This window comes from Ambystoma mexicanum, chromosome 7q, assembly GCF_040938575.1.
Source record: "Ambystoma mexicanum isolate Mex_15411 chromosome 7q, UKY_AmexF1_1, whole genome shotgun sequence".
Classification (NCBI taxonomy): Eukaryota; Metazoa; Chordata; class Amphibia; order Caudata; family Ambystomatidae; genus Ambystoma; species Ambystoma mexicanum.
Genome location: NC_090941.1, coordinates 56,337,304 through 56,362,948, shown reverse-complemented (window position 1 = coordinate 56,362,948; position 25,645 = coordinate 56,337,304). Strand labels below are relative to the sequence as shown.

Sequence of the window (25,645 nt, the reverse complement as noted above, 5' to 3'; positions counted from 1 at the left end):
ATTGAGAAGAAATGTAGTTGTTGAAGTAGAAGCAGCAGTATTGAAAAGTCATCCTGACAAATATACCATTGTAACCTTTGAAGGAATCCTAAGTGTTTACCAAGAAATGTGTACCATTAAAAGTATGGATGTTGCATTTTCTTTTGAACTGTGGCAGAATTTCCTGTGGGATTGACAAAGCATCTTGGCCAGGATTATGATTGGAGCCATTTAGCTTGAAGTGAAAAGTGGAAAAATTTCACCCAAAAGAAGGAGATTTGTTGCTAGTGGACCTTTTGTTAAAAGCTGAGCGTTATTACAATTGGAACTTTCTGTTAATGAACTCTTGCTTTAACTTTAAATCCAGGGGCAGGGAAATCACCCAGGACTTCAAAAGGTTATCTAAGAAATGTACATATTGTTTATGTCATGCTTAATTGCCTTACTTTTTATTTGTGTGTTTGTTGTTTAGAGTGAGGGCCGTTTATCTTGTGTTAGAGTGTGTTCTCTTAGCTTTTAGAATAGGCAGGGAATTTCTCAATAGAGTAGGGATAAGAGAGGTGTTTTGAAACATGTTCTTATAAATAAAATCGCATATTTTGAAAGATCTTCAAACAGATGTCTGCCTTGTATTACTGACTCCTCACACTATATCTCTGCAATCTCAGATGCATCTTCCCCTACCTCTCCTACCCTTACAGAGCCACAGAAATCTTGGCCATCATGCTCTCCCACATAGACTAGGCCAATTCATTTTACCTGGGAGCCCCTACATATCATCTAAGAAAGTTCCAATGGGTCCAGAACTCCACAGCTAGCGCCCTCTGACCCTTGGCCCCAGGGAACTCATCACAACTACCCTCTGTGTCCTCAACTGGCTCCCTGTCAGGCACCGGGCCACTTTCAAATCCATGTGCATCACCCACCATGCTCTCCACAAGATGGGCCTGGATACCTTCAACATAAACTATCCAGGTACCACCCCAACAGCAACCTCTATTCAGATGAGTATTTTTCTGACCGTTTTTTGCAGAAAATTCTCATCGAAAAATATGGGAGGCAGGTAAGAGGATATAAGAGGTTGTGGCTTGGAATAGGTTTAAATAATAGGTGAGGAGGGTTTGAGGGTAAATTCCCTCCAAAAATAAAAACATTAAAAAACCTGTTGGAAATAGCTCAGCAAAAAAAACATGTGATTTAGGAACATAGAACCACTCCTCCTTGTGGATTTGGTCTAGCAGGTCTCCTGCACTCATATTCTCTCCAGACAATCTCAAAGCACCCATCCACATGCCAGCTCAATATGTGTAGCTAGCAGGGGCTTTGCTACCTCTAACCACCTTTGCATTGGCTAAAATGCACACATGCATTCTAACCTGCTGTGACACAATGTCCTACTCCTTGGACTTTGCTCCGCCGAGGGCATTCCCCTACAGCACTTTGAGACCATACCAATGTGAAAAGGCGCTATAAAAATGACAATGATATTACAATATATTATCCTGTGTCTAACCTTGCACTTATAAGGCTCATTGTACTGTCAGTCACTTTTTATGTGTTCCTTCACCTTATCCATGTCTTGCTCCCTCCCCTTCTTGGGGGTGCCTCAAAGCAATCTGTCCATTGCAGTAGGTGCAATACACATCAACAACAAATTGATAAAAGTGAATAAATATGTGTATTTATGCATTCATTATTTTGTTGTTGTTCCATTGGGCACCAACCTGCAATGCAATAGCTTCAAAGCGCACAACAGGGGAAGGCATATCTGACAGGAGGGGGAGAGTGAAAGGCAAAGGAAATACAGTAATGCAAGCACCATCAGCAAGTCCATTCCTGACAAACAGAATACAAATATTGATGAAGCACCATTATTTCTTTATTTTATTTGAATTTTGGTCCAGCACCCGCTCTACCCAGAGGGTCTCTGAGCACCTTAAAAGGTTCGAGAGGGAGGAGGTGGAAAAAGAAGTTACAACATTTTAAGGACAAGATACAATGATTAGGATAGACAGAGGGCGATCTTGTAGGTGGTCTGGCTGGACTAGGTGTGAGGAAAGAGGTAGGTTTTTAGGCTTTTTCAGAAAGTGATGATGACGGATGCGGTACAGATGTGGAATGGTAGGGTTTCCCAGGCTCTGGGTGCCCACTGTGTGAATGCTTGTTTTTGTGTGCTGGTTAGTTTGCAAAGTGGAATGGGTAGAAGATTTGGGTTGGGTGTCTCTGTTAAGTGTTTGGTTGATGGGTTTCAGGTTGTTGTGATCGTAGGATAGGGTTTTGTGGTGAGTGGCTTTGTGTACCATGTAGACCAGATAGGCATTGAAGTTAGCTTGTACCTTCCTGGTTAGGGTCAAGAAGAGATGTCGTGTGTGTATTATGCATTCAGCGTACAGGTTAATGCATTCTTGATATACAGAAAAAGTAATCATTTTGGGTAGACTTTATTTTCTTTGACCAAAGAGGTACTGAAGTAAATGTGAACTTTCCTGGTCAGGCTTGACTAGTCTAGATTTAGTCGTAAGGAACATGCTTATTTTGCTCCCACTTCACCTTTCATCGTAGCTCAACCTTTTCACCTTTTCTCAAGTGGTGCTGTTTACATTCTCCTTTCAACACTGAGTCTGGATCAGAGATTTTTGACAGCTTTGCTTCCCCCTATGTGCGAAGACTCTGATACTTAGTCCACTCCTCCTCTTTCTGTCTTTCTCTGCTTTGTTATAGCTGCTGATGTGTCGCTAGCACAGAGATATTTGCTTTCTTTCCAGGTTTCAGGGACGCTCATTATTTCAAGCTTTTTCCTTTCCTCCTTATGCTTCTTGATTACTTTCTTGCTCTCTCGTTTTTCTTTCCATGCAACTCGCTCTCTTTTCCTCTTGCTCTTTGTGCAGCTTGCACGCTTTTAATTAATTTCCTTTTATTCAGTGCTGCTTGTATGCTTTAAGTTCTTTCCTTTCGCTCGTGTCGCTTTTACTTCTGTTCTTTCCTTTTTGTGCTGCTTGCACACTTTTAGTTCTGTCCTTTTCTTTTTTGCTACTTGCACCCTTCCTTTCTCTGCTTTTGTTTTGTTCATGCCGCTCCCACACTTTTCCTTTCTCCCGTTCCAGCCTCAAATGCACACTGGGTTTCTTATCATTCAGAAACTCACTAGTTAGCACAATTCTATCGGGAAGGCGCGCCGGCTTCATTGCTAAGATCAGGGTCTCACCAGCTTCCCCTCAGATATCTCTGGGATCAGGATTCCTCCCTGGGCAAAACGCATCTGACTGGCCACGGACCACAGGGCTCAGCATGCCCCAATCCAGCTCCCTGGAAACACAGCTGCCTTGCCACACTGCAACCCACACAAAACTCTGGGGCACTGTCTCAGTGTCCCGTTCTCCTCTGGATACCTTGTGGTCCTCCTGCTGCAGCTTCCTGGCCTCCAGCTTCCACGGCTTGCTCAGCATACACAGCTCGTTCCTCTTCTGCAGTAAAAATTGGCTTAAGAACAAGAAGGGATACCATGCTGCATGCCGCCTCCCTTTTGCTCTCCTAACTGCTGCTCCCAGCACTGCTGAGCGCTCCACCTTTTATACACCTGAGCCCTGTTAAGAGGCTTCAGGTGAGTCCTTGGCCTCCCTTGCCTGACTCTCATTAGGTCAATCAATGGGACATGCCTGACACTTATGGTTCTATTTATCCTTTCTAGTACTGGAGTGATGTTCAATAGAGTGCATTTGTGTATAATTGTTGTCAAGTGCCTGACTCTGCCTGACCTTATTATAAGGACAGCCTAATAGTGTGGTGTATTTGGCCTCTCCATTCATCTTCCCCCTTGCAGTACTATAGAGACTTTTACCATAGATAATCTTTCTTACTCCTAAATGGCTTTTCTTCATCTCAGTACATGTTGGAAATGGGGAGCAGTAAACGGGACAAGAATGGTAAAATCCCCTAAAGGCTGAGGGAGAGTAGGGTGATGGATAACTGGCAAAGCAGGAATACTGTGTCTTACCCTCAGACATCCTCTTTCTACTCCCCAAGGACCCCCTTCTCATGTAGTCCTCCCTCACTTGTCCACCCCAAGGGTCAGGATCCAAAAACGATGGCCCTTCCCTGGCCACCTGAGCAAAGGGTCCAAAGGGAGAAATTGTGAGGACACCCCCAGGTTTCTCAAAATACCGATTTATTTTAAATGACTATAGCTTTAATTGAGAGGGATCGAAGGATTTTTAACTTCCTCAAGCTTACCCTGTGTTCTTTGACTACATGGGAGTTAATACAACTATTTTCTGGTAAGGATCTACTTGGTCTGCCCACCCAGTCAATAAGCAGAATATATTAAATGAAGCAGATCCCCACAAGACTTGGTTTGGTTGTACAAGTTTACTTACATAGAATATCTCTGTGTTTTGTGCTCAGGAAAACACATCAATGTTTCTGGATACTCAGGGAAACCTGGATACTTCAGTCACAGAGACCTACAGAATCATCCCTTTAGTTGCCTCTCCAGATTCCCCCAAGATTTTGGTAAGTTTAGTCTTGCTCCTGGTCTAATCCACCTCCCAGGCAATGTTGGATCACCAGCAATGTTTCCAGCAGTTTCTGTTCAGATGATTTGAGACAGCCCCCCCCCTTTTCCCATTGTTTGTCTTCTTGTAAACCTTTAACCACTCCCCCAACATATCCAAATTAGGAGAGATCAGTTCATTGGATATTCATTCCTATTGGGCATCAATTGTTCACCCCATAAACAAGGCCTATTCTCTTCTCATTGGATTGGTTTATTTAGTAAGGAAGCCTCATTCTTGGGAGTTTATGACTCCACCCCATTGAATTATCTTTCTGAACAATGTTACATTGTAGCTTAAATCTACAGCATGGCAATTGTTTTCAATTTACAAATAAGCATCATAAAATATATATTTATGAATTTGTCTGACCAGCCAGACTTAATTAAATGTGTATGGCGTTGACACAATGTTGCAGGTTTGAATGGCATATTTTTCAAATATATTCAACAAATACAATAGTTACCAACACAAAAATGTCTATACAGATATCTAATTAAATAAGCTATCTTCTCCCTGAAAGCCTGTTTTGCGACATTTTCTGGAAAGCTATCATCACATTTCAGCATATAACTTCAGTTCCCAAGGTTGAATTTTTATGAGGGTTGAGTCATTGGTTGGAGCTTCCCATGTTCTTCACATGGATATTTGCCCATTATCTCGGGAACCATAACTCTCACAGAAATCATTCAAAGTATGATCCTCCAGACAATCCTGTGTACAAATAATGGCATGCATATTTTAACTTCATGTGCACATTATATTTGTTTTCTTCAAGCGTAGGCATCAGTCTGGGCCATCTGCTTCTTTGCTTATTCGGCCGGCCCTAAATTAATTTACCTTCTTTTCCCAGGGCCAATGCCCATTTGGGTCCTTATTTTCCTTGAGCAGAGGATATACCTCTGCCCCCTTACTCATGGGCTGTCTCTGTAACATGTCAGTTGTAAGTCAAACCCTGGACTTCACCAGGAATCGATTTAAAATGTTCTGTATTTTTAAGAGTTCGCCCCTATTAGCTGGGTCTCAAGTTTTCACAGTAGTCATCTGTTCACCTCATCAAACTTCAGTCTGGCACAAACTGTCCCCGTTTCCTGGACCTGTGAGCTTCAAATAGATTCTTAGATAAAGGTAAGAGCAGAGCTTGACCTTGCATCTGATGGGGAAAGGTGAGCAGTTCTGGGCTTTCAAATCACATGAGAAACCTTTCTTTTGGGATAAGCAGAACATTTCTTCATGCACAGAAAACTGGTATTTTTGAATGTTGTAATTCCTTTACACATTAGGCCTGCTTTAATATCTCACATCAGGCCATCAATGTCCAAAATCTCATTACAACATACATTTGAATGGTTCATTTGAATGGTTCAGGCCAGGGAGCTTTGTCTGTAAACAGTTCCTTTCAACCCAAACTGCCAAAGGTATTCATTTCTATGGCAGTTTTCTCTTTGGGAAAAATGCATTTCAGTGTCTCAAAAGCCTGTAATGGAAGATCGGCCTCATTTCTTTTCAGGGTTGTCATTCACAGACAGGGCACACTTAATCTGATTCTTCCTTTTTCTGACAACACTCTTAGGGTATTTGCCAGTGTTGAAATGTCCATGTTGGCCTGTGACCTGTCAGACAACAGTGTGCTTTAAAATTACAGGAAACAATTTCTGCATTTTTAGGCCCCAGTCAGCCAGACACAGTTTCCTTTTGTCTTGGGGCTGAAGCTGCCCCATGTGACAGTCATTCTAAGAAAGCGAATGCATGCTGGAAGCTCACTCTCTAGACATCTGTTCACCCAGAGTAAGTGTCACTCACAGCATGCACTGGTCTGAATGTTTAGATGAGTTGCAGCTGAGGACTTGCGTATTTCATATTCTTTGAGTATTTCTCATATGTAAAAGAAAACATGTAAAGGATGTATTTAGGACGCTTGACCTATCAAATAAATGGTCATGCTTAAACGATGCAATAAGCACAGTGTTAGGTAAGAATTGGTGCAGTGACACTGTCTGAGGCTACACAGCACTTATCTGCTTGGTATTAGGTAACCCGGCTTTTGGTTTAGGTCTGTACTACACAAGTTGGTAGTGTGGCTGAGCAGCCAGGTCTATCTCAAGAGGGCTAAATGTGAACTGTAGAGCTGTACAAATGAAATCCGTAAATACAAATAGCCAAGTAACACTTATACTCAAGGTTTCAGTAATAGATAGTTATGTGTTTGATTAACATCAATTTTTAAATCAGCATTCTTTAAAAAGACATTTCATTGTAGCAATGTAAATAGGCTTTAAAATTACTTTTCACAATCAAGAAAAGTTAGTGCATAATTTTTGGATATGCTTCTTACACATTTCCAACATCCTGGGGTGACTTAAATCACAAGGACAGTAATAGCATTTATATATCACACTAGTAAACTTGGCAGATTCTGAGGTTTGTAGACAGGAACGAATTAGGGAAGTAAAAAGGTTAGAACAGTTTCTCAGTAAATGTGAGGACAACTAAATCCTCCAATGAAGTCTGGATAAGCCTTCCCCAGCAGTACCAGTACACAACAGGCTACCACCTATGAGTGACAAACAATGTCAAAGTCAATGAAGTGAAAAGAGTCTCCAGGGAGCCAGGACAGCCAAAGTCATTTAGGACACAGTCTATGGATCTGATGCACTTCTTAGATCAAAGTCTTGCACAAAGTTTAGAGAGCTTCAAACAAAATCACTGTAGGGTCACAAGCTGTAAACTTGTGAGAAGGGACATGGAATCATCTCGAAAAGAAGGTAAGCCAATGCAATTCTCAAGTGAGAGAAGCGCGGCTAAAGGCATTGAGGTAAGCAACCCAAGCCTAAACAGTACCACTGGTTAGAAGAAAAGTGGCCCAGCTGGATTCTCTCTTGCTACAGTGGTGCAGTCCCTTGTTCCTGAGCCTCTGTTGTGGGGACAAAAGGGAGGACATCTGGAGGGCTCCTGCGGTGGTACTTGGGAGTTTGTCGGCAGCTACGGGCTCTTTTCGGTTCAGCAGTTCTTTGTGGTTTCAGCGTTTAGCAAACAGCACCGATGCGGATCACGGATACCGGTTGGTCTTCCTTCACTCCTTCGGTCCTGCACTCTGGTGAGGGGACTCTGGATCTGGAGGTCCTGCTTCTGGAGGGTCCTTAGGAGACTCCTGGAGCTTGTAGCTGGATTCTTTACCTCTGCAGGCGTTTCACTCGACTACGGATACTCGACCCTGGCATTGGGCTTCCGAAAGCAACAGAGAGGCACAGCACATCAGGGATACTGGTCTAGTGGAGTTCATCTCAGGGTCTATTGGTCCCACTAACCCAAAGGGAAAAGTCGCTCCATCCGGAGTTTCTCTGTCGAGGTAAAAAAGGAGTTCAGCACAGTAGCAGGGCTTCACCGGTCAATTCAAAGGTCCAGGAGGTTGCAGCAAGCTTTGTTCATGGATTGTTCATCGGGTGTTTCTCCCAGTAGTCTACTCTGCCTGTAGTCCCAAAACCCTCACCTTTTAAGCAGGTGTCTTCCATTCATGCACAGCCTAGGCTGTCAATTAAACATCAGGCCAGCCAATCAGGACTAGTTGCATTCAGCCATTCCTAGAGACAAAGGATAGCAGAGTTTCGGGACCTTCCCTCACATCCTGTCCTTCCAGACACACTGGAGGCAGGGGTGGGTTTCAGGGCAAAAGCCCGCCAAAGGCAAGACAAACAAAGGGCTCAAACCAGTCTCATTGCACAGAGTAAAACCCATGAAAGACCTCACAAACAGAAAATGGTGAAAAAAAAAACAGGGACCATTTTGGCAAAATGGTCACCCATGGGTGTTGTACTGCAGCTGAGGGTTCAGCCTCTGGTAGACAAGCACAATGATAGGAAAAAGTAAACCACTACAACCAGCCATTTAAAGTTGTGAGGATAACATACAAATGTTACAGGAGAATGTAGGATAAGGGGCTACTAGGTAACCCCCCAGCACATAAAATGGTGAATGCTGACGTCCTAAAGAGAGAAAAGGTAAAGTAAAGTCAATTTAACGTGTTCTTGGGAACTGTAGTTTACCCAAGAAAAGGTATTTAAACCTTATGAGAAATCTAAAAGATTTCTCAGTGACGCGGCACTGGAGGTGCTGTGCATTGCCGTACAAAAAGCAGATGCCTATGGAGTTTTTCAGACTCCAAAAACAGTGAAAACACAAAATCCAAATCAGATTAAAACACATGAGAGTGAGAAAAAGGTCTCACTCACTCAAGGGTTAAAATTAAAAAGTCCTAAGTCCAGCAAAAGAGTTAGAGGTCTCTAAGGTTGGAGGGAATTAGCACAGAAATGAGAATTGTCCCTAACACGCAGTGATACAAGACCAGAGAAAGACCATTTAACTAAATTCACCTCGGAAGGTGCAGAGATCAGAATCGAGATCTATCGAAATTCAGGAGCAATAGTTACGTGTGGGTGACGGGGCGCCCAGAAGTGGGACATTTAGAGGCCACAGACTGAATTCGGCTCCATTTTCGGGGCTCTCTATTTAAGCAGGTCCAGGCTTCCAAGCGCTACCAATTTCAAGCAGCCACAATGGGAGCTATGAGGCCTAATATCTTAATCCCAAAAATGAAACTGATTCATGGGTGAACTATTTGTTTAAAAATCCATATCCTCTACTGTTCTTGCCTTGTCTAAAGTGATGTCACATGATTATACACAGGACCAGCTAGTGTTCAGTAGTAGCAGAAATACACTGATTGTAGTAGAAGATCCTATCCGGAGGCTGAAGATATAGAACAGATGTTGAGCTCCCCAGAAATACAACTAGTTTCGACAAACACAAGCAGTGCAACTGTCTTCCTCAGGACGATACAAACACAACTGCAAGGCTACCATTAAACATCAATAAACCCTGCTGGACGCATCCCATGGGAAATCACGCAAATTACAATTCATACACGTACCTATTTTGAAATCGGACAAATCAGTTCCAATAATGGTCTCTGTTCACTGTGCTGTACAAGTTCCAAGGACAAAAAGACACATCTGGAAAGAAACCAAATCCAAATTGTCACTTAAAAACACCAAATAGAATAAAATATATACACCAAGAAATTAAACCAAACCCTAATGTCCAATCCTTCTACACTGGGATGAGCGTTTACATATCTACCAGTCTCATTTAAGAGTGAATAGCAAAAGCGAAGTGTCATCCACACTGCTGTACACATGCCAGAAGCAAATCTACGTGCAAATATTGATTCTGCAACAAAAACCAACCATGCATACGCCATTGACCACGCTTACAGATAGAAACATAGACAACGAAAATGATGCGGGAAACTGCACTTACCGGTCTAACAGTATTGATCCAAGCCCATGCGTGTTGGACAAAATGCAATGGAGGAGTGGGAAGGCAGGATTAATCAGCCTTTCAGGGAGCATGTAGACTACTATATATCTGGTAGGAAAATAAGAGGAGAGAGGGGTGTAGTGGATGATGGTGCCTCCTTGGGCATTAGAAAGGGAACATCTAGCATGCAAAATGGACCCAGGATGGTGATGCCAGCTGCCAGATAAGTCTACATGGTTGATGGAGACTGTAAAATGAAGGAGGTTGGGGTAGTGGGCGAGCAGAAAGACTCTTGAAAGCACCCAGAGTCCTGTGTCCCTGATGGCTTCCTCCTGGCTCTGAGTGCCCCTGTTTTGCCGAAAAACCTACTCTAGAAAGTTTGGAGCTGCTGCTTGGTCAGGTTGAAGAGGCCTAGCCCCCTGCAGGTTCCCACAGAGTAGCTTGTTACTGTCTCATAATGCTGTTGGTGGCTGTGGCACCAAAGTCTCTCCTCCTTAAACAGGGTAAAGAGACCAAGGAGTGTGCCTTATATCAGCTGATTGTGTTTCTCTATGGCAATACCAACATCCATTGACAGACCGAATGCTGTGCAGTGCAGATCGTATGGGTGATCCCTGCTGGGGGCATCCCGATTATTTTTGCTGCCCTGGTACATGTGGGGTTCATGCAGATGTGATTGATTTTGGGAGCCTGGGAGCCATTCTTATACTTGAGTGGAGGTGTAATCAGTGGTCACTGAGCTCGCCACGTGCAGTTCTGCAAAAAGGTGCCTGGATCCCATAGTTGTCCCACTTTGGCGACCTCTTCGACACAATGAAATCAAATGATTGTGGTAGACCAGGGGTCTGCAAGATTTGAATCTCAAGATGTTTTGGGCTACAAACCCTATCAGCCTTTGCCAGCATAGTAAATGGTAAGGGATCATCAGAGTTGAAGCCCAAAACATCTGCTCAGTGAAAGGTTGCAGACACCCACGGTGGACTGTGTTGCATGGTGGGTGTTGGTGAGGCAGAGACAGTGTTAACCATAGAGGGCAATTACACATTTTAGGGTCTTGCTGCACATACAACCCATGGTGATCATAAGGACAGCCAAGAACATGGGGAGCCACTGTGGTGGAGGATACAGTGATCTTTTGTATCCCTCGCAGTTAAATTGTAAGGAGCCATTAGCAGGAGGGCCGCTCCTTGCATCTATAATTGCCTAACATATCATAAGACATCATCTGAAAAATTGAATATTGCATTGTGGTTTAGGCGTGGTGATCCTGGGCCCCTGCCTTGGGGTACTACACTGGTGGCCCTCTCACTTATCTTTTGAATAATATTGTTGATGACAGTGGCATAAAACTGAAGCTGAGGTATGCATATCAGTTAAAACACCATTGAACAATATCTCATTCCATTTCAATGAATACTGGTTTGTCACATGTGTTTGGGAAGGGTGTGGTGGCCTCCCACCCCCATAGCATTGGCCATGGGTAAGCAGGAGGACGTGCCACTGTAAGCATAAAGTGTCTAATACAGGCTAAAGAACAGGTGAACTGTGTGAGCAAAGTGCTGCACAGTGTATTTGGGTCCTGCGAGCCAGGGGCAACAGAACCATCCAGCTAAGGTGAGTAATCTGCAACAAATATTTCTTGAATTAAAGCATGAGATTCAAGGTAGTGCTTAAAGTTCTCCAAATTCATTGCAGGAGTACAAGGATGAGTAGAGGCTAAACTGCTCACTCAGCCCTCACACTTATACAAATCAAGAGCCAACACAAACATAAAAATAAAAAAGGCACAGTTAAGACATATACCTCCTTTGCCTTTTGAGTTAACGTGGGCAGAGGGAAGGTTATGCTCTTAAGGGGGGTGTGCATGTGATTCAGTAGCGACCCAAACAGCAACGCATAACTGCCCAAAATAAAGGGAATGTCCAATCAAGGTTTTGTAAAAATAGATATACTTCAATAAAACACTTCTTTATAAAACACATCATCTGCAAAATAACTAAATTAAAAAAAAACTACACAAAAGCCACCCCTGGTACAAGGACAGAGGGTAAGCAAAGATAGCACATTGTAGCTCCCTAAAAGAATCAGGGGTGAAATACAAGTAAAAATTTAAATGTTCTTCAAAAAGGATATGTTGCTTGGATGCAAAATGGGAATTAGTGACTTAACCAGTCTCTAAGTCCCAGAACTGGACCATTGGCGAGTTAATAGTTTATAGGCAGTTCCAGAAGGTCCTGGTGGGTTGAATGTGTTGACCGGTTCTTGAATACCTGGTTCCAAGGAGTTCAATGGTGATAACACTAGGATCCCAGGTATCTTGGCTCCCGGGGTGCTATGAGTCTCAAACCGAAGTCTCAGAGGAATAAATTATCATTTTCGCATGCTCCCAAACAGAGGGGGAGAATGGCACACATCTGCACGAGTCCTTAAACACAGTGAGGTTCTGGGTAGCACGGTGGTTGGCAGGGAGGCAGGAATTGTTCCAGCAACAGGTCACCCCCAATGATCCCTGGAGATGGTCAGGGGACAGAGCCTCCCTCTACCTTAAACCCTCAGTCTTCACCTCAGTGGAGACGGACTTTGGAAAGATCAACTCTCTCAAAAGAGGTCCAATAAAATCTTCTTGAAAAGCTGGAGTCCAAAAGATGCTTCAAAGATGATTCAAAGAAGTGGTGGAAGACCCCTTTTTTAAAGCAAAAGCCCTTATCTGATTTAACTAAAGCTAGCCTCCCTTAGTGGTCAAATCCCTGTTCTTTAAAGAAGTAGACTTTGTCCTTCTGACATCACAACCAAAGTGCTTTGCTCTAGAGGAAGTGGAGGGGACAGGCCAGAGAGAGAGAGGCAGAGAGAAACAAGTTGGTGGAAGTCTTCCTCCACTCTTTCCCTTCTCACTAGGATCAACGGCCTTTATAAATGTAGAACCCTGCAGCATGGTTACTCCCTTTAAATGGGTGTACTCCTTTTATGCCTGGGGCCAGGACAACTGTTGTTGTTTGGCTGTCTCTGGATGAATGTGTTACCTGCCCTCACAAAGAGATCAAAGAAGAGGCCTGGCCATTCAGCTTCCTGTCCTGTCATTTGCAGGCTCAGCCTGACTGGCCAGAATACACATCACCTTCAACAGTTGAGCTTAGCTCACAGGACCAGACTCATGTGTGATATGAAATTGGATGTGGTTGTAATGATCATAAGTAGTGTCATGCCCTATGCCTTAACTCAGGCATAGCTGTATTCTTAAAATATACCCTGCCACCATAATGGGCTACTTATGATCACCATAGTTTTGGTACATGGATGCTCATGTGAAATGGAGCCCCTATGCTGCAGAGACTTGGCTGTCACTGCAGCTGCCAAATGGGCAGATGTGACCTCTGACCCTGCTCTGTGCCAGTGATAGAGCATGTGCTGCAAATCAGGGTACTGATGCAGCAGGACACAGATACACACTATGCTTTTGGCATGGAGCTTATGAAAGGGGAATCTCATCATCAGATTACCCTTTCAGAGATGAAATTACTCACAGAAATGTATTATTTAATACAAATAGAAAACAGGGCTTTCACACCACTGTCTGATGCTAATCCACCACAAATGTCCTTGCTTCTGAAAAACATCTGAAAAATTAAAGGTGACTCTTTGCAATGAGGACATGAGCAGTCAGGGCTGGCTGGTGGAATGGACAAGGTAGAAGCACACATTAAGGCAATTCTTATTAAAGAGGAGGTCACCGAAAAACCTATCCTCACTGGACATTAAAGGATCATAGGAGTTCCATAGCACGTTTAGGACTATGAAATAGAAGAAGTTGTGATGAGGCTGTTTTACAGCACCCTGAAACAAACCAATGAGACTGAGATTATTTTAAATCACACATTTTGGTTCTTGAATGTACCAACAATTGTGATTTCCGTATGTGCTGACCCACACACTTTTTTCTAACCCAAGAAACAAGTGCTGACTGCCCTGGGAATTCTAAAGGAATATTAGTTTAGAGACACTACCCTAACACTGTACCAGGATCTGCCTTGCAAAAAGAATATGTCTGAGGACTGTGGTTGGCTGGCTCTGGGAGAACAAGTTAAATACAAATGTGGACATCCTTCCAGGCTCTCGTTCACGCACAATGCACAACAGCATTCATCTCCAGAAAAGCAGAGATGTCAGACCTAATGAATGCTAAACCTACAGAGGCACCTGACTGAGGCACATCTTCTGTTCCTTGAGACCCTAGGTCCCTTGTAAGGGAAGTAGGAAGGTTCGACACAGAGGTGGGAGGGTTACTGGGAATCTTTCCTCAGACTGAAACCACAAGAGAAGCCACTCGAAGGGACTCTGTTGAGGGCCGGCTCTGATTTCTATTTGATTACCTTCAGCGTGTTCGTCTCTAGCTCCTTTGGTTTCTTATTATAACTAAGGTTCTTCTGGTTTTTTCGCAATTAAGTGATTTGGTATCCCAGTGGGTTACCAGGGTTTCTGTTCATGGGTAATCAAATTTAATTTGGTGGGGTTGGTGTTTTGTTTTTGGGGGTCCTTCTGTGTGAGGGGGGAGCTCATTAGGGCCTGTTTTCTCCTAGATCATGTTACCCAGTGTGTAAGGAAAATATTTATTTTTAGCAACTTTCCCTGCATGGTTCTATGGCCCCAGAATGTGTTGTTTTTTTATTTTCTGAACTTGTCCTGACTTTCTAAAGGGAAGTGAAGCATTCAGCTTAGGTCCCCAGGCCTTTTCCTCATTTGTTACGTGGAAAATTATCAGTGCTTCAGACTATCAGTACTGGGAAACTATATTTCCCTTCTGTCTTTTTAGCTTTTGGTAAATTTTTCTCATTGAACACAACATCTTACAATGAAGTGCAATAGGGATACTTTTGTATTACCCTAGTGTTTTACACTTGGAATTTTTGGTTATCTTTATATGTGCTTAAAGACAAGATGGTGGCATTAGATACATGTTTGCCATTGTATTGTTATTTCTAGTGTGCACATTCGTGTTTACACCGTGTATGGCTACTTAATGAGGCTAGTGCCCTAAAATGGCCACGCCATGAGATTGTTGCTTGTTCTTTGGCCACATTGTTGTTTTGCCTTCTTCATGCCTCTGCGGGTCAGGAAATCCCATATAAGGTCATGTACATGCCTGGGAAATCCCCAGCGTTCGCATGCTAGTGATGTCTTTGTGTGTGTGTTGCTCAAAATGAGTTTGGGACTGTTTGGTCCCCCTCTACATCCATGGTGCCATTGAATCTAGGTTTGGGGCAAGAGTGAAACCAACAGTGGTCCCTGATTGGACCACTGCTGGCTGGTTGAGTGGTGCAGATCCTTATCATTGGTCAACTTGGACCTGATTCCAGCCAGGCTTCTGAAAAGGAAAAGGACTCTTTTAGCTATTTCTTCCAATCAGCATTGAAGCCAAGAATCATGTCTAGAAGAACAGCTGATTGAAGATACAAACAAGAGTCAAGAGCCCCAGCATCCCTTTCTGCACATGGCCCACAAACCCCTGTTGGACTACCTGATCTGCGAAGGTCCTGTGTGGTGATTTAACCCCTGGACTGGTGGGTTAAACCAGTCCCAACATATTCTCAATGATCCAGCTGTCCTGAACCTTCAGGAGTGTTACTGGACCACCTGGAGGAATGAACAGCTTTCCAGTGGACTACCTCATTAGAACCGTCATCACTCTGTGTTTGCAGCCAGAACTTTGTTGGTCACTTGCTTGTGGTGTAAGTTGCCTTCCTGCCATATTTCAGCCTCCCAGCTTCAAGGGATGCTGGCAGGTCTTTTTCAACCACGACTGGAAGGCCACCTGCTGTCACCTGTGTACGGTGGCCGTCGCTGTAACTCATTCTCCTCCATCGTCTGAAGTGTCCAGAAGAGATCTGCAATGGTGGTTTCTGTTTTCTCCGTCGCCATGGGTTGGGCTCTTCTCCTTGTTCAGAACGGAAGAATTGTTGCAACTGCAGCTCCGTGGCATCTCTCACTGGAACCACTTGCAGAAAATCCAACCTCCCCAACCCCAGTTGTCCGATACAGTCCTCTGGGGATATCGTAGTCAGGCAAGGTAACTAAACTCAAAGCATTTATCTCCTCCTGTCTTCCACAGGATAACATTGAGAATAAGTGTCTTTGTATCCTTCTATTCCACTGCATTTGGTTGTCGCACCTGAGCAGTGAAACTTGAACGAAAAGAACACATCTATTCTTACCAGTAACTTTGCTGAACCTCTTCTTTTGAACATTTCACTGCCACAAGTTCTTTACCTGCATCAGATACATTCTGGGGGGAAGCATTATGACTTTTGGGCACAAGGCCCCACCGTTAGGGATTGGATTTCTAAAACTAGGGCATATTTCTTGTGACTTGGTTCCCTTTTACTGCATCTCTTACCTTATTTTATTAAGTCATTCTATGCACGCATATTAGAACCTATGGTTCATATATATTTATTATTGAGTGCTGTGTGATATTATCACCTGCTTGTTTTATTTTGTAGTGTGTGGTTTGGGACTAGAATAAATATCATATATTTTTTTATTACATATCTACATTTAATGATTGTGGGCTTCACTGTATCGTCTCATTGTGGACCCTTGACTCCACTCATTGGGCCTCATTACGACCCAGGCGGTAAGTTACCGCCTGGACCGTGACTTTACCACCATGGCGTAAACTACGTTTACGCCATGGTGGTTGGCGGACTTACCGCCCCATTCCGAGTTTGGCGGGGCGGTAAGTCCCCAATCCCCATTTACCCTTCCCCATTCCCATTTTTGCCCCATAGGGCATAATGGGAGTGGGGAAGGCGTTAATTACGCCACCGTAAATTACGGTGGCGTAATTAACTCCATGGTCCCTTAGCGCCATGGATTTTAACACCTGCTAAAAGCAGGTGTTAAATCCGCCATGGCGCTAAGGGACCTCGTACTCAGGCGGTAAGGGTCGGCGCTGTTTACAGCGCCGTAAACCCCTTACCGCCTGAGTTGTAATGAGGCCCATTCTCTCCCGAGAATCGCCTTGACTGCTCTCCATTGCTACCTTGATTGGGTTTTGGCTAAGCTCGCAGAGTTCCCCTGTTCACTATAACTAAGTTGGCCTCCTAAACTCTGTTCACCAGGCCAGATCATAGAAATCTGTCTTAACACTGTGTCCACAAAATTATGATGTAATACACGTTACTACTTATGAATTTGAAATTGAGAAAGTTTTGGCAAATATTTTTCTATTTTCCAGTGTGTTTTATTGTTTAATGTTTAGATGGTCTTAAGAGCGAGGTAGTTCACCTTCGGACAGCCGGTGTTGGAGATGCAGGGCCTTTTGAGGGTTTTCCTAAGAGTCCCTAGATGGCAGATTTTCAACTAGTGACCTGGAACGGTCAGGCTCTTAATTCCTACCCAAATGAAGGTCATTTCTACGTTGATTGAATGATAGCAATTATAGTGCTTTAACCCACCTATTGGCACTGGTTGAAGGTATGCTAGCAAATGCAAACATCCCATCCCAGTACTTCGCCTTGAGTGGCACAAATGTAGGAGGGGCTATTGTTCACCGTAATGGTTCCAAATTAATTCAGAAAGGGGTGCTGAGATTTTGCAGAGTGCAGATCTTTGATGCTTAATGATTTGCTCTGTGGCCAATTGTTAACCACACCTGTCATACATTCTCTGAATCAAGGGCAATAACCATTTTTTTTAGGGAACTTGTCCCCATTGTGGGCTTCTTCACAGAGGCAGAATTGGTAGTGGGTGGGGACTTCAACTGTATATTAGACTCAAAAGCTGACAAAACATGTCCCCCTTTTCCAGGGTGATCAGCATAGCCTACACTATGTAGCAAGAATTCTCAGGGAGTTCTTAATGACTGCAGAATGAAGATTCTTCCACCAGGATGAAGGAGATTACACACATTATTCATGAGTCCACAAAGGCTTCACCAGAGTTGACATCATACTGGATCTACAGCCTTGTTCCCTAGGTTGGTATCCATAGCAATTGGTTAGATGTGCTATAACATTTTAAATAAATAAAATTAGCATATCAGCAAGGGAGCACTATTAGCATTCTTGGGGAGTACACCAACACAGAAGATTTGACAATGCCATGTTTTATACTCTATTAATCCTGAAAATTGGAAATGCAAAGCGGTAGCTCTGCTACTTCTACAGAAACAGGAGGAAGGTCTGCTGGCATTTAAGAACACTCAGACCTAGCAGTACACTTAAATGTTGCCTTTGGTTTTGAGCACACTCCCTTAGTGGGAAGGCATAAAGGGGAGTGCTTGTACCCACTTTATTTTCACACTGTCTTGAAATTGTTCAAACGAACCCAAAGTCAGAAGTACAGTTCAGACTTCATATAACTGGAATTCTCCTCTGGTCCTCAGAACACATATCCCACGTACTTATCCCACAGCCTTACGAGAGTTCGAGTGAGCCAGCATAGTTGCCAACACGATCCATTACAGTCCGTAGGTGCTTATCCAGTCCTGTTTTTTTTATCGGCATTCTCGTAGTTGGCGTTGGATTTTTGTAATGAGGGAAATCGGAATTACAAGTACCAGAAGGCAAAGAAAAATCAGGACTGGATAAGTACCTATAGATTGGAAGGGATCATGTTGGCAACTATGCACAAGATGATAGCCCACATTAGTTAATCCCAGAAAGAGTAGTGCAATATCATTCATCCATGGGCCATTGACATCCATAGGAAAGTCCCACAAGGGTTCCTTAATTTTATCTTTGCCATTCAAGCACCCGACAGTGGCCCTGATTCATGGAATTATTTGCGTGTCAAACTGGGATTTGCGTGCCATTCTGCCCGCAAGTCCCCATTCGTCAAACAGGTATTTGCCGGCAGAATGGCACGCAGATCCCCGTTTTACACGCACATAATTACATTAATCAGGGCCAATATGTTGTACATCTGATGAAAGCTTCAGCATAAGATTATTATAATTAAGGCTTCGGTTTTTATGGTATTTATTTTTCTGCCATTTTGGTCTGTATTTATCCATATTTATTGTTGGGCCTCTTTTTCTGTATTTATCCCCATTTATATTTTTTCATATTAAAAGATAAATCACAACCAGTATTGTTCTGTATTTATTCTAATTTAAAAGAATCATTCATTAAAGCACACATGCTGCCATAGAGGAAAGAAATTCTAGCTCCATTCTTTCCATAACAACAAACGGGTGCTCCTGTTAAGATATATGCTCTCAGCAATTTGAAGAACTTTAATGCTATTTTTACACAACATTTATACCCTCCATGCTGCCGATCTGCAATGTGATTGGCCTGTGATGTAAGAGTGTCATCATAGAGAACGAGACAGAAAAAAAGAATAAATAAATACAGACAGTAAACATATTGATTTCCTTCTGTATTTATGCGTAAAAATCAGTATAAATTGAAAACTGGAAGCCTTAATCCACACTATATTTTCCATGTTGATCAGCTCTGAAAGCTCACCCACATTATGCTTAGTCTGAATTTAGAGCTATACATTGCTAAAATAGGCAAGCCAGCCTAGCTCTGAAATGGTTCTTTCAATTAATGAATAAATAAATAAATAAATAAATAAATAAATGCATACAAATGAAATGGGTCTTTACAGGCACATCTTTCAGGAATACCGATTTGAGTTGTCAAGTGATAAGGAAGCCAACAAAGGATTGAGTTAAGAAGCTTTCTTGGGAAATATGCTTTAAAAAAGACTAATTGCTTTTTAAGGCTTGACAATGTTCAATAGGGTTTTCAGCTACCTACTTACAGTAGGGCACTTTACCAGGGTATTTGTCTTCAACGTGATCGGGCCATGTTTATTATTACCGCCCAATTTCCCCACCCCCTGTTAGTAAAAATACATCAATGCATTAAGGTGCTTGATGTTAGTGTATGCTGTTATTCCCTAAAACAATACATGTGTGTTATGTTACCCGGTGAACAAGGTACCTCCATCGGTATGCAGTCCTTATAACGAAAATGTTATAAAGAATGAACATATATCAAATCTTTTATAATGAAACATTTTATGAAGAATGCATTATAGGGGTGGGGTAAAGGGTTAAATTGTGTGGGTAAACGGTTGGGGTGGGTTTTTAGGGGGAATAAATAGGGGTTTGGGGGCACCTCCCCCAACAAACAAAAAAATTGTTATATGTTTCGTTATAAAAGTTTCTTTATAATTGCATTCTTCATTAATTGTTTCGATATAAAGGCATGTAACCACTTCCATCACATACGGAATGCCAGTTATTGCTTAGTTCTTTTTTTATTTTGCAAATGTGTTTTGGCTATTTTACCCATTTGAGTAGTATGTTTCGAAGTTGGTAAACAATATTTTACCCGGACATAAACGGCTATATACCGCTAGCACTTGTTGTCTTTTCCTGCAATATATGTTTATTTGAATGTTTCTTTTTTATGAGAAAAAATTCTCTCTCTCAATAAAGATTACTACTGCTGCCACTGGTACTATTGCTACTATTTTAACTACTGTTTCTACTACTAGTTCTAATTCCATCTCTACACTAGTAGTGGTACTGCATATTGTATCAATACTATTACTACTAATTCTGCTACTGCTAGCAGTTCTGCTACTAATTCTCCTACTACTGCTACTAATTCAATGAGTACTGCTAACACTACTAATACTAGTATTATTAGTAGTGCTAATTCTACTACTTCTTCTTCATTGAGGGAAGAGTCAGTGGAAACTTAGTAAAGTAAGCAAACAATGTGGGTTTAGATCATAACTTGTCATTGAAACTTTTTGTCTCCTACAGGATGTCATCTTAACTCTGCAAGAAAAACTTTCCATCAAGTGCATTGAACACTTTTCACTGATGCTGGAGCAAAGACTCGAAGGAGCTGGAACCAAACTTCTCCTGCTACATGAACAGGAGATGCTGACTCAGGTTTGTCATAGATCGCACTTTATCAAACAGTACATTGTGGGCTTCATCATGAGTTTGGCGGTATCCCTGTGGTTAAAATGTGGCTGGGATACTGCCACCTGGTTGGGCACTATTAACGCCCGATCACTGGCTAGGCAATAATGGGAAGTCCCCATTCCCCATTCGGTCCAATGGGGCATTTTCAGCGCAATTACTGCGCGCTTATACCGTCGGCGGTAATTGCACCAAGAACAAAGCACTAAATCGGATTTTCACCTTCAGCAAAAAGCTGGAGGTAATTCAGCCCATTTAGCGCCCAACTTGTGATCAGGCCAACCATTAAATGTGGTGGTATTAGCGTTGCTGCCTCATTTAAGAGCTACCGCCCAACTCATGATCAGGCCCTGTGACAGAATAGTGCATTTATTTATTATGTGTGAATTATAAAGTGAAAAAGTATACATTGTGCAATTATAGAGTAGAAAGTCATCAGCATAGTTCTGGACGATCGATAAAATCGCATGAACAATCCCACAAGGGTTTTGATTGGGAATCAAGCTAAGCGGGTGGACAAGGCAGGCTGCATTACTGAAAAACGTTCCTTAGTGAAAAAACATTGTGGACATGTGCAAACAGGGTTTGTCCAAGCTCAATTACATTAACGCAAGTGCTAGTGATTTTTAGTTTAAGCTATTAGGTGGCATAACCATCTAAAAGCCGAAACTATTGCATTAGAGTACAGATAGGGAGAAATGCATATGAGGAGGGACACAAAGCTTGAAGGTGTTGTTTGGTTATTTGCCCACCCATAGACTGTCTATGGCCGTGCTGATCTTTATGGCCATTCCCACCCAGTTAGTGCCTCTCCCCGTCCAAAACACCTCCTCATGGGATCTCTTTGAGCTTGCTTTAATCAAGCCTTGCCATCACACTTAGCACACAGAAGTGCCTTCTAGGATTTTCTCAAAGAGGTCTTTTGAAAGTTAATCTCTAATTGGAACTGTAAACAGGCTACTGGTATAACACAAATGTCTAAACCATGTCTGTCTTTGGCCACTTGATTTATAAGCCCTTTGTGTGTCCTTCACTGAAGTCCTGTTAAACACAAGCATCGGCAAAGGCAACAGTTTTGTCTTGTGTATAAGTATTAGGCATTTGCCAGGCACTGCTATAAGACGCCCAGGTACTCCCACCATTTTGCACATGCTGCCATCAATGGTAAGTTAATATCACTACGGCCATGCCTGGCACGTGCCTTTGCCATGCCTACACAAAAGCCCAAACTGTTGGCATTGCCAATGCGTGTTTGGTAATATGGCATAGCCGTTTTGAATGCTGAGCTATATATGCCGTTATTATCATTTTAAGCATGATACCAACTAATTCAAAAACATTCATGGCTATACACACTGATTCATGGAATTATTTGTGTGTAAAACGGGGATTTACGCACCATTCTGTCCGCAAATCCATGTTTGATGAATGGGACGAATGGGAATTTGCGGGCAGAATGGTACGGAAATCCACGTTTTACACAAAAATAATTCCATGAATCAGGGCCAAAATCTTTTAAGCCCCATCTTTAAGCACGAGCTGCAGAGAATTTATGATATGAGCCTTCTTCCATTTACACTGGAACACTGAAGGGGCGAATTAGGAGGGGAGTTTAAGAGCGCCCAGTATCCAGGGCAGCGGGCACCGCAGGAAAAGAGAAGCGGTCCAATTATTGCACTGAATCACTTCACACAGTTCCAGGCATCGATATCGTGAGACTAAAAATAGTGGAGTATGTGCTTCCTACATCTGTGAAGGAAGCAGTGCTGAGAACGAGATCCGTCACGCGCTGCTAGGCCGTGAAAGCAGTGTGAGGATCGAAGGTGGATTCGACTGATTTACAAAGCGCTTTTCAAAGGGGTTTTTCCATTGTGTGCTGCTTTGCTATTGCACTTTGATTTTCTCCTTCAGGCATACAGGAAATACATCTCTCTGGAGGTAAGCTCATAGAAGGATAGGTGGCATCTCCACAGCTTTAGCTCAGTGAAGCTTCGGTGTGCTGAAGTCCCATTCCTCCCAACTCTCCACAGGGAACTAAAAGTAAATGGTCTGCTTTCTAAAGAGATTCAGATATTTACATGCTCAAATGGGCACAATACCAATCGTCAGATAATGCATATGTTTGTGATGTGTTTCTGTCATAGGAAATGGATGTGCATTTAAATGACAGACTCCAATCCTCATTTTTTGAGTTCCCCGTTTTTTGACGGCAGGTAACTGTTACGTTTACACTCCAACGTAAATGTGCCACAAATTGTTTGTCATTTGCGCAGCGGAGAGCAAAAGTTGGCATACACGTGTGTATCTTCACTTGTGCACTCAACCATGCAAACTGAGTTAACGGCACCTACCATGTATGCATGGCAGGCAGCGTTAAAAGTGGATCCCTATGGAGTCTGCCTGCGCAGATTCCATAGGGATCTCAAACATTTGCGCCGGCAGGAAAATGCATGCTGGCACAAGTTCTAGAGGATTTGTATGGCGGACAGGATGGGAAGAGGCCCTGGATCTGCCAGGAAGTTTTTTTTTGGCTTGTAGCTTCTGAATCAATAAGGCAGTTGAACCAGCTCAGGGTTTTGCAATGGAACAGGCAAGATAAGATGGCGGCAGTTACAATGGTGAACTTTTAACAGAGGAGGTGATTGGGTAGGATTTGTCTGATGGTTTTCAGCTTGAAAATTGTATTACTTGAGATTTTGGTGACATGATGTATTTCCAAGAGTTTACTGTTTAAAACTACTCCAGGATTGTGGTATTGGAGGCCAGTTGAGGAGGGTAATTCAGGTTCTTGTTCAAAGGGAAAGTGAGGATTGGTTGGGGATGGAGAGAATTTCAGATTTGGAACCATTTGGGTATAGCCATTTGATTTTTATCCAAGAGATGATGGTGTTAAAATAGTCTGCTTCCAGATTAAATTCGTTGGAAGTATTTGGGTGGAAGCTGAGAATTAGGTCTGCAAGAGGTTTGGTGTAGAGGTTGAGAGAACAAGAGCAAGACTTCATTGTGGATGTTAGCAACTGAGGATAACATGTCATGGATTATGGTTATAATTGATTAATTATAACATGCTTAATACTCAGAGGTTTCTAAGCTTGGACCCAGGGATCTAACCTGTGTTGCTCCATGTTATCTTGCTTCCATGGTGAGCGCGTTGCCCCTGAGCTATCCTCCCGGCCCAGATGGTGGCTGATCAAAGGCTCTAAAGCAGCAGAAATATCTAGAAGGATGAGGAATGCTTGCTTTCCAGGGTATCTTATTCTTCGTAGATTGTTGAATATGGAGATACGGGTGGTTGCGATTCCACGGGCTGGGTGGTAGCTAGACTGTCATCCAGATATTGTACGATTAAAGATGCTGTTATAGTTGACTGTTGCCACATTTGTCTATGAGTTTTGACAGAGCTGGAATTATTTCAGTGTATTTATGATTTCAAGGGTTCTTAGCATCAGATGCTTGTTTATTCTGCAGAGACGTGAGTGCTGCCAATTTTTGAGCGTCTGTGTGAGAACTTCATTGGATTGTACAGAGTTGATCAAGTATTTCTGTGAGTAGCATTTCGGAAGGAATTTTAATGAAGGAGGCAGGGCAAGAATCGATTTGAGAGCAGTACGATCTGAGGGTGTTAAATACATTGAGGATGTCACTATCTGCAAACTCTGATTTATTTTTTTACATTTCTTATTTTTGTGTGATTTTCAGCACACAAGTACATTTACACCAGACAAGAATAACAGAAAAGAACAACAAGACAATTGTCATCAGACATTATAAAAACCAAAGCTCTTAGAGCAGCAGAAAACAAATATCATCACTTCAATTAAAGAATTATCTTTCATGAGCATTCAACAAACCTCCTTAGATAGCCTGCATTAAAACCAAATCTCTCGTACCTTGTTCTGATACCTTGTGCAATTCAAGAAAAATAGCCATTAACATCATAACTAAAGCCATAATAAGTGACATTTGCGGGGTAGTCATGAGCCTATACCATAGATCCTGAGTTAAGACCTACGATGTTGAATGCACAAATCTTTCAAAACATCTAATTTTCAGATCCAGAAAAACAATACAACTCATTACAAGATGGATTGTATGTTCTACCACCCCCATATTACGCATTCTACAAGTCCTCAAACCCTTTGAAATGCCCAACATGGGGCCAATATATTCCAACGTAGGAAGACACTGTAATCTAAACCTTAGGTAACAGGGTGATTGGGGGTCTTGCTTCCAATCTTTTCAAGAACCAAGCACCCATGAACACTTCTTAGAGAGAGAGAGACAAGCGAAAACCAGACGCTTGGGAGATGTTTCATCATGGCCTTTATTTGTTGGAATAACAAGACACACACTCAAAGAAATGTTTTCCTTTAACCTCCTTAATAGTATTTTTAGATGATGCAACATATTTATGCAAATGACCGCCTTATACATGGTATGCTTCTGATAGGTCCCCTTAGTCAGAGAAAAAGAAACATCCTTCAGTATCATTGGATTACATAACTTTTGTGTACAACAAGCCAACATTAGCATAGCTGGCATCCACAATGTTCTCTGATGCATGACACTGATATGATTATTTTAGTCTTGGCTGGACACAACTATGACAGTGCTCAACTCTTGCCAAAAACATATATATAGTTTATTAGAGGGTGCCACAATACTGTAGCTGGTCTCTCAGAATAGTCTACATGACACACGTTGTGCCCTCTTCAATACGAACATAGGTAAATGTATCTAAACTTCCCTTACTTATCTGGCCTCATCACAATACTGTCTGCTTTTTCTGCCAATTTACATTTTTAACCTAACAAACCTAATTACCTCACTCGGAGATGCTGCCAAAGACTGA

General features: G+C 42.5%; 1 protein-coding gene across 5 annotated transcripts in view; it reads left to right on the top strand.

Annotated features, from left to right (window-relative positions):
* The window catches only part of FRMPD4 (FERM and PDZ domain containing 4), a 1,539,383-nt gene that overhangs the window by 1,246,714 nt on the left and 267,024 nt on the right, over window positions 1-25,645 (top strand). For all 5 annotated transcript variants that reach the window (XM_069639729.1, XM_069639730.1, XM_069639731.1 and 2 more), the window contains one exon: window positions 20,629-20,760. In XM_069639729.1, the coding sequence (XP_069495830.1) occupies window positions 20,629-20,760 (132 nt within the window). The remainder of the gene's footprint in view (window positions 1-20,628; window positions 20,761-25,645) is intronic.